The 9,933-nt window shown below is 43.7% G+C and overlaps 1 protein-coding gene across 1 annotated transcript; it reads left to right on the forward strand.

Annotated features, from left to right (window-relative positions):
- Positions 1-3,284: 3,284 nt before the first annotated feature.
- zic3 (zic family member 3 heterotaxy 1 (odd-paired homolog, Drosophila)) lies at positions 3,285-5,602 on the forward strand. The gene is made up of 3 exons (XM_085903474.1): positions 3,285-4,281; positions 4,736-4,899; positions 5,045-5,602. The coding sequence occupies exons 1-3, from the start codon at positions 3,285-3,287 to the stop codon at positions 5,225-5,227; spliced, it is 1,344 nt and encodes a 447-aa protein (XP_085759600.1). The 3' UTR covers positions 5,228-5,602.
- The last annotated feature ends 4,331 nt before the right edge of the window (positions 5,603-9,933 follow it).

Consider the following 9,933-nt stretch of genomic DNA (forward strand, 5'->3'; position numbering starts at 1 on the left):
TTTGAAAGAACGTGAAAAAGACAACAATTCTGTTTTGGAAATGTGGATGTGAACACAGGCTGGGAGTGAGATTAGGCAGCACTACAAGATAGCATGCATACATTGGACCCAACAATGCAAGTAACAGAACATTGCATTCGTTCAGGACTATACCGTACATGGAGTGTCTGCATTGAGATAAATACAAACAGCATGATGCACAGTAACTCACGGAGCTTTTCAGTATGGGAAGAGAGCCAAAATCAATAAAAAGACATTTATACTCACTGCTACCATCACTGACAGATAGGTAGAAATATTCAACTATTTAAATGTGTATTATGAAGATACCTTAATGCATGCTCACACACACACACACACACACACACACACACACACACACACACACACACACACACACACACACACACACACACATATATATATATATATATATATATATATATATATATATATATATATATACATATATGTACGTGTGTGTATATATATATATACACACACATATATGTATGTATATATCTTTACTACATCATATATGTATATATTGTAATTACAAGTCCTTTATGCAGCTTCCAGAATCAGCCAAGCAGTTTGGTCATGATATGACATAAGAAACACAGTTTGCTACCTCAGTTAATGATTTGTCAAGAAAAAAAGAAAAGTAATTTCCATGTATCTACTTCCCTTAATGAATCCATTAAGGTCTACTGCAACCGTAATACAAAACGTGGCTTTACCATTGAATTCCAGCAACATGCATTCATGGTTGGATGGGCCTGCCTGTCCTTTCACGTCAGGTGTGCTCTAAATGATTGCACTGCTGCAATATTGTCATAGTTTATTATGGCGCGCATGCTCAATGGGAAGCAGATTATGTTATAACCAATGAGGCACCCCCACAAACGGCTCGTCTATGAGGTAATCCCAAACTAAGATAACAAAATAATCAAATTACACACAGTACACGCATGGTAAGAATGTTATATAATATTACACATGATATAATTAGTACACTAAATTATGGGAAAGTCTTTCATTCTGGGAAAAGGAATTAAAATATTAAAGGGAAATATTAAATAAAAAAAAAAAATTGGCCAGGAAATCAATTAACTGAAAAGGAAAAAGAGTCAAAATGTCAGAGAATCTACATATTGATATCGCTGTATTGAGTTCCACTTTTGTTTTTTGTGTTCTGAAAAACTTCATAACACCCGAAATGACCACATTTTCACTCAGAGAAAAAAAATCACGATTTTAACAAATCCTGAGTCGTCTAGCACCAGTTTCTTTCCCTCCGTCATTCCTAAAAACCTACTGTTTTCCTCACAAGATTTATTTTCCCTGCAAGCACGAGCCAGCGTGGTCTCGTGAACGCGCACAGCCAACAAGGCTATAAAATGTGGAGAGACGAGGAGATTAATTTAAACAGTTTGTCCGTCACTCGTCAAGGGTTCAAAAAAGGTCGCTGTAAATCTCGCGCGGCAAACACATGTGTGCACGTGCACGCGCCTGAGCGTTCATGAGGAAGCAAATGTTGAGTGCGTATGTTTAAGTTTGCGTAAGCGCGTGCGTGCAAGTGTGTGTTTGTGTGTGTGTGTGTGTGTGTGTGTGTGAGTGTGTGTGCATGGCTCATGTCCTCTGTTTTGTGCTCCTTTGCATTTTGGGGCTAAAAAGCTGCAAAATGCCAACTTGTAGCATAAAAACAACCCCGAACGATGTATGCTCACATACGCCCAAACTAATGTAGGAAAAAAAGATCTCACATAATGCCCCGCCCTCAAGACTAAACAACTATACTGTACATCTATCACGCACGCTGCCTTCACTGACATGTAGAAAAGTCAGACAACTCACCTCTCCAGTATGTACTGTCTAAGAGGGGTGTAGGGAAAAGTTGTGGAGAGTGGAAGGATGGATGATGATGGGATGAGGGCACGACGAGAAATGAAGGTGCTGATTTGAAAGACTTTGGGGGGGGAGGTTTGTAAAGAGCGAGCTCCCTTAAAAAATAAAGAATGTGAGGAGTTCCTTCCTGGGACAGATTGTGGGTGTATGTGGGTGTGGGGGGGTTGCAGATGGGGGGGGGGGGGGGGGGGGGGCATGTGAAAGGCTTGCCGGTTAAAAAGCGCCGCTTGAAGCACTCAGTGCGTCTCTGAACTTGATCAGATTGTATGTGTCCCGCAGAGAGTCTGCTAGTATCCCTCTGAAACACGCTCAATGCTGCACCCCCTTTCTTGCTTTTTTTTTTTTTTTTGGCTAAGCCCCTCTAAATAAAATCGCAGGATATTACAATTGCTGCCATCCTCTCTGTCTGTCTTTTACCCCCCCCCCCCCCCACCTACACACACACACACACACACACACCCGCGCGCGCACGCCCCCCTCCCTTCAGTTCCCCCCCACCCTCAGTCTTTACACCCTATATGGAGAGTCTCTGAAAAAAAAAAAAAAAAACACCAACCCCCACTCCCAAAACCTCTTAAAATGCTTCAAGAAAGCCACAATCTGGAATCATGCCAGTAACATCGAGTTTTATGATTGATAGATAGATAGATAGATAGAAGACATCAAATTAGTAGATTGAGATAGATAGCTATATATATATATATATATATATATCGCTAACCAACAATTGTTCTGTAAATGTTTAATGTGTCTCAATAAAATGTTGTAAAAATAAAAAAATAAAATGAAGAAAAAAATAGTAATTCATGTCTCGGTCGGTCTAAGTTGGGTCCCGGCTGCGCGTTCCCCCCACTGGCGCTCGGAGCTGCAAAGGCTGGTATTTACCTGCAAAATAACGCCGACGAGAGCCAATCAAAATGAGGCGGCAGAGACGAGCTGCCATCTTCAATAGGGAACGCTGCCAATCACTGGAAACCGGGCCAATTAGCAGCCTGGTTGTGGGTCACGTGTGAGCCGGGGAGTCAACCCGCGATTGGCTGTCGTAGCACTGCCTCCCGAGTTCATTTATGTTCTGAGAGTGAGTGATTGACTTTATCAGTCCAAGGACATCATCCGGCTGGAAAGGGGGGGAGTGTGATCCTGGTTCTCACGGAGAACGCTCGACGGGAGTTTTGCACGTTCCTCCAAACTCTTGAGAAGGATTCGTCCCCGTTTTTGGAGTGCTCATTTTTGGGGGGTTCGTGATATTTAATTATTATTTTCGGTGCGGCAAATCTCGGCGCGGCGCTTGCAGCTTGCGCGCTCCGCTAAACTGGATTTTATATTTCTTTCCTCCTAATTTTTTTTTTTTTTTTTTTTTGCCCCAGTCATAGCTCATGACTATGCTTCTCGATAGCGGTCCGCAATTCGCGTCGCTAGGAGTGGGCGGCTTCGGGGCACCAAGGCACCACGACATCAGCAACAGGGACGCGAGCCTGGGACTCAACCCGTTCAGCGAGTCCTCCCACTCGGCGGCGTTCAAAATCAGCCCCGTTGGCCACGACATCGCCTCCGGTCAGACGTCAGCTTTCACCCCGCAAGCCGGCGGCTATGCGGCGGCGTTGGGACACGCGCACGGCGGCCAGGTGGGCTCGTACGGCGGGGGGGCGTTCAACTCCACGCGGGACTTTCTCTTTCGGAACCGCGGCGTGGGAGAGTCGGCCGCGCAGAGCGCGCAGCACGGGCTGTTTGCAGCCTCGACCGGGAGCCTCCATGGGCCGCCGGGCATCGCGGACAACCCAGGACATCTGCTCTTCCCTGGACTCCACGAGCAAGGGGTGAGCCACTCGTCGCCGAGTGGACACGTCGTCAACAGCCAGATGCATTTGGGCCTGCGCGGGGACATCTTCGGACGAGCCGACCCTTACCGGTCGGTGGCCAGTCCGCGCGCGGACCCGTACGGCGCGGCGGCGCAGCTGCACAACTACAACCACCCCATCAACATGAACATGGGCATGAACGTGCCCAGCCACCACGGTCCGGGGGCATTCTTCCGCTACATGCGGCAGCCCATCAAGCAAGAACTATCGTGCAAGTGGATAGACGAGCACCAGATGAATAGACCCAAAAAAACGTGCGACAGAACGTTCAGCACCATGCACGAAATGGTCACGCACGTTTCCATGGAGCACGTCGGCGGGCCCGAGCAGAGCAACCACATCTGCTTCTGGGAGGACTGCCCTCGGGAGGGAAAGTCTTTTAAGGCCAAGTACAAACTCGTCAACCACATCCGAGTGCACACGGGCGAGAAGCCCTTCCCGTGCCCCTTTCCGGGCTGTGGGAAAATCTTCGCTCGCTCGGAGAACTTAAAAATCCACAAAAGAACGCACACGGGTAAGGCCTCATAAACCGCGCAAGGTGTGTGTGTTTGTTGCTAAGTTGTGCTCTGGGTGCTCATTGGGAGCGTGTGTTAAATCAAGTGTTAAGGTCCACTCGTGTGAGCGCACAGTTGGAGTGGAGTTGCAAACTGTTGCTCCAGTGTTTACTAATGTGAGAGTAGACGCGATGAATAAATAAAAGCATGACAGAAGCAGCGCTTAGCCCAGTTGTGAAGCCAAAAAATGTAGGGTACGCTGTTATATAATAATACTGCTCACACATTCTCGGTGGGCGCTCGTGACCGCGCGTGCTGCGTGTGTGTGTGTGTGTGTGTGTGTGTGTGTGTGTGTGTGTGTGTGTGTGTGTGTGTGTGTGTGTGTGTGTGTGTGTGTGTGTGTGTGTGCGCGCACTCGCGTGCGCGCGGCCGTCTACTGTGTATATATGACATTCGTGCGCCTTCCCCCGCCAGGTGAGAAGCCGTTCAAGTGCGAATTCGACGGCTGTGACCGGCGCTTCGCCAACAGCAGCGACCGGAAGAAGCACATGCACGTGCATACGTCAGACAAGCCGTACATCTGCAAAGTGTGTGACAAGTCCTATACGCATCCCAGCTCTCTCAGGAAACACATGAAGGTAATTAACGTCTTCATTAGACACAGCAGACGCAGCACGCACGCACTCACGCACGCAAAGAAGCGCTTCTTAAATAGCCCACTCCCTTTTTTTTATGTTTGGTTCAGTTTTTTTGAATTCTTGGTTTCTTCCCTCTCCACGAAAGGTCCACGAGTCCCAAGGGTCCGAGTCGTCCCCGGCAGCAAGCTCCGGATACGAGTCATCCACACCCCCGGTTCTGGGCTCGGCCTCCAGCGAAGACCCGACAAAAACGCCCCCGTCAGCCGTGCAAAACACATCCGGACACAGCGAGGGGCTGGCGCCGAACTTTAACGAATGGTACGTTTGAGGGCGAGAAGAAGCAAGAGGCCGAAGTTCGACAATGTGGATTTTAAAAACAACTGAGACTTTTCCTGATTACACACACACACATACACGTTCACACAGACACACGCGCTCGCGCGCGCGCACGAACATAACGGGACAGCAGAAGCAAGCAAGCAAGCGGGCCACGTCCGAGCTCAGGATTACTCAAGTTGGACTTTTTATTCCGCAGTTTGGAGGGATTCAAATGAAAATGAATGGAAAAGAGAATCCGCAGATTACATCATTGTGTTGTTTTTGTTTCTCTTTTAAGTCGAAAAAAACATTTCAGGATTTAAAAATGATTTATTTTTCATTTTATGTATTTTCTGAAAATTTTATTTAAAAATAAAAAGAATAAAAAAAGGGAGGATTACTTCACTCTGTTTTATATTATAAAAAGGGTGGCAGACAGCAACTGTTATGTCGCCCCTTCAATTGATTGTTGGAACTTCAGTCTTAAGAAAACGTGCCAAAGTCTTTTTTGTCATGAACTTGAACACAGTTTAAAAGATTACAAAACAAAAAAAAAAATCCTAAATAAATATTATACTCGTGAATGTATTTCCTTGTTTGATGGGGTCAAATCTGTTGTCATCGTCCGTTTTTTCGGGTGGAGAAAAAAAAATGTGGTATTAGGTTACGATTGTTGCCGTTAAATATAATAACGTTGCCTTTTGTTAATATGCCGTTGTAAATACATATCCATGATGCCATATTTATCGATTTGTAATTTAATTATGGGTTTAAGTTCTGGGGGGGAAAATGATATTTATGGAAATGTTTTTTTTTTCTAACAGCTGTACAGTTTGGGCTCAGCTTCACAATTACAACAAAAAGCTCCAACATGGCGATTGTATCCTTTTGTCTTTTCCTTTCTGATATTTTGATTTTTTTTTACCAGTAGGCCTACACGTGTCTTATTTGCATCGAACAATAAATAGTCTATATGGATGGATATTATGGATTTGTCTATATATGATGCAAAATATTTCCCATATTTTCTTTATGAGACCATTGACATGTACATGTATGACCTTGGAGGAGGGAGTTAAGCTGAGAAGCTATAAAACGCTTGTGTGGTAATCTTTATTGGGGGGGGGGGGTGGAATTCAAACTTTGCTTTTGTATATTTTACTTTTATAGAATCAGACATAGATGTCAAATCTGTAGCATTCAAACAAAAAGAAAAACAGCCTATTGCACACTTTGTATTACAGACAAGTGTGTGCGGATTTCCAAATCAAGGTGACAGAATTTAAAAATTGGGTGTCGAGACACGCCAATAATGGCTTCTTTTTTTTTTTTTTAAAGAATAGTTCCAGCAGTGTCTTTGTGCAAGTATGTTTTTAAATGTGTGCATCGGCAACAATGGAACTGTCACAAGAAACAAAAAAATAATAATATTAATAATAATAAAAGGTTTTTGTCTGTCAGCCTGCATTGTTTTAAACGTAATTCTTCTGTGGAAACTAATGCGTGTTCTCTGTTGTGGTGTTTGCATATAGAGCAGTTTGATGATGCCTGTTTTTTTTTGTTTTTTTTTTATGTGTGAGTAACTTGTCAAGATGGCATTTTTTGTGTTGGAAAAACAAATCTAGTGGAAGGAATTGTAGATCTATGAGGAACTTATTTTCTTTTTTGTTTGGGGGTTTCAAAAAGAGTTACAGCATTGCATTGTAACCTATTCTCAAGAATTAAATATTATGCAGACACAAAGTATATTGTGAGAACAATTTCAGACCACCAGCACTAACTTTGAAAATAAAATGTACAAAAAAAAAAATCGGTACCTCGTGACAGTGATATATGAAATACGTTTATTTAATTAAGTAATTTAAGGAGTATATGTTTTATATGCTATTTTCTATACCTTAATTTAAAATAGAACTACTTTTTCTTATGCTTGCCCCTCATTCACATAGCAAATATTGTCTGTTTAAACAAACAAAAACACACGTACACACAAAAGCGAGAATGTGATGTAACACTTTCTGGGAGATAGGGGTCAAATTCTGAAGATGAGGAAGAGGGAAAAAAAATGTTTTTAGTCATGAAATGTGTCAAATGTTGCAAGAGCAGGCCCACGTTAATGCCTTAGCCTGAATCAGCTACAGACCATCAGGCAAAATGCGCTCCCTTGTTTCTAAAGGCTACTGTGTATTGCTTTCTTTTAAGAAAACAAATGTGATTTTTTTCTTCTTTTTTTTTGGACTGGAATAAAAGCAAAGCATTCTGCAAATGAGCCTTCCAAATGTTTTTTTTTTCCCGTTCATATATTATTAGCAGCATGTTTGTGTGCTTGCTGGGAGTCAGACTGCAAGGAGTCACTTGAACTTGACACCAAGGGAGGCGCCATCTTAGTGTCTTGGCTTGTGTGCGTGCAGTCATCCTGACGTGATTTGACAGACGGTTCATTTCACGTCAAAGTTGCGCACGCGTGAAAACTTTTTTAAATTTTTTTATGAGAATTTGTTTTGACTTTGAAAATGAGACGTCAGGTTAGCAAAGGGCCGACTGCGCGTAAAGGCGGGCAAGTGAGGACACCGTGTGACAGTCAAATGAAGTGTGTGTTGCCAAAAGTCTCCCACCACACGCACCCAAACGGGTTTCCTCATTTACTCGCTGCGAAATAAGAAATAAATGAACACGTGCTGATTGATTTGAATTTAGCAGAGCTTTTTTTTCCTAACAAAATGAGATGCATCAACACCAGCATTTGGAGACTGATTCACATTTTCCTCCCCACTTTTGCGCAAGCGCGATTATTCCTTTGATTTCTTTCCTCTCAGCCCCCTTTCTCCTCTTTTCTCCCCCCTCCTTCCATCCCTCCACGCTCGGCTCGTCGCACATTTTAAGTTCCTCCTCTCAGACACAGTGACGTCAAATAAGACAGACCCGACTTGCAGAGCGAGAGAGAGAGAGGGGGGGGGGGGGGGGGGGGGACGCGAGAATGGATGGATGCGTTTACGCACGCGTCAATGTTGCGTTTGTTTACGCTTTTTACACGCTGCTTGTCATTCCGCGGGATTGGTGACTGCACTCTGACCTGCATTATCATCGCAGACAAATCCGAGCGTAAAGATGCCATTAACGCGTGTTAATTTGAGAGTAATTCCGCTAAGGAAAACAAACACTTGAGCGTTCATCCGTCAACACGCGTAAAGTAAATGATGATATAAATACACGAGAAAGTGGAACAGGAAAACTCAGTCCAAGAAAGCCATGAGAGAGAGTGAGAGGAACAGGAAAAATAGAGACGCGCCCGCGCGCGCGCACATACACACATGAAATGCTTGAACTTGTGGTTGATTTTCAATAATGGATTAGCAAGCAGTGCGTAGAGACTAAACCAACAATGCTGCCGCATGCATGTGTTGTCTGTCCTTCCTTGCAAGGTTTTTGTGTGTGCGTGTGAGCGTGGGGGGGCAACCGTGGGATGATGGCAGCTGGCTGTTGGCACCTCCATCCGGGGGAGAAAGGCAGTGAGTGGCGGTCTGCGACAGACTTATACCGGGTTGAAGTTTGATATCGGATTGATTGAACAAAAACAAATACATTAAAAAAAAAAGCACCACCTTCCAAAACATACTACTACGCCTTCGCCTGCTCCCCTCCCACCTTCCTCCCAGTGAAGAGTATTTGCTGGCTAAGCAGAAGAGGAGCGCGCTCTATAAGAGGATCACCCGACACAAGCAGGTCCCCAACGTCCTTTGTCACGCAAGCGAAGCTTGCACACGCGCCCCTATATAGAGCTGGGTTATCAATTAATGCTACCATAACATGTATTTAATACGCACTAGGCACACTTTTGTCTTTTTTAAGTGAATGCAAGGGAAGGTTTGTTGTGATTCTTCTGCGAAACTTATAAAGCTGGCAAGATGCATTTTAACGCTCAAGGGCACTTAAGCAGTTGATCTCTGAGCGTGTGACATGTGGCCAAACATTCCCGAGAGAGTCGATTTATGATCACGAGGAACAACAAGGACCTGCTGGATATTGATTGCCACGAGAAACTAATCATTATCACAATTAATCAGTTAATGAAGACGTTTGTTTTTATCATCAATATTTTCATATATTACGGTTTTAAATATAATAATAATTTTAATGGCATGAAAACTTGCATACTGTGAAATCTCAACTTGTGTGAGTGGACAAGTATTTCCTTTTATGACAAAACTTTTTTGTATTTGACGAATTGTTAAACAATTAAGTATTCAGACCTACTAGTTTTTTTACTATACGAGTTACAACGTTCTTTTTAATTGTCATCACATCATTTCATTGGCTGCAGGTATACTTGAAGCTAAAAAAAAGTGTCACGTTCCCAATCTTACAAAAGACAACTAAATACTGTCCTAACGTCAAAACAGTCCTGATGTTTTTAAAATTCAGTTCAATCTTCAATTTTGGATTGTCCGAGACGGACCCGAACCCGTGACGCTTTAACCACCTTTAAACAAGCCAACAAGCCTGCACCGTTATCTGCAACCAATGTATAATTAGCAATGAGTGATATTTACCGGGTGGCATTAAACGCACCACGATATTCGAGTTAGCAAAATCATCACAAGAGTTGAAAACATGACTTCATAAAACAAAAGCAGAAATTGCTTGATAGCTCGGACGTTTTTGATGCGCTCTGCCAATTCTCAAACGCTCGAGCGAGCTGCTTGCTGTATATACACC

The sequence above is a fragment of the Syngnathus leptorhynchus genome, chromosome 2 (genome assembly GCF_054491065.1).
Source record: "Syngnathus leptorhynchus isolate UIUO chromosome 2, UIUO_Slep, whole genome shotgun sequence".
Taxonomy (NCBI): domain Eukaryota; kingdom Metazoa; phylum Chordata; class Actinopteri; order Syngnathiformes; family Syngnathidae; genus Syngnathus; species Syngnathus leptorhynchus.

Bases quoted from the DNA above. Each gene is read 5' to 3' on its own strand.
- zic3 (XM_085903474.1), top strand. From the start codon at position 3,285: ATGACTATGCTTCTCGATAGCGGTCCGCAATTCGCGTCGCTAGGAGTG. The intron at 4,282-4,735 runs GTAAGGCCTCAT...TTCCCCCGCCAG, and splicing joins CCACAAAAGAACGCACACGG to GTGAGAAGCCGTTCAAGTGC. The intron at 4,900-5,044 runs GTAATTAACGTC...TCTCCACGAAAG, and splicing joins CTCTCAGGAAACACATGAAG to GTCCACGAGTCCCAAGGGTC.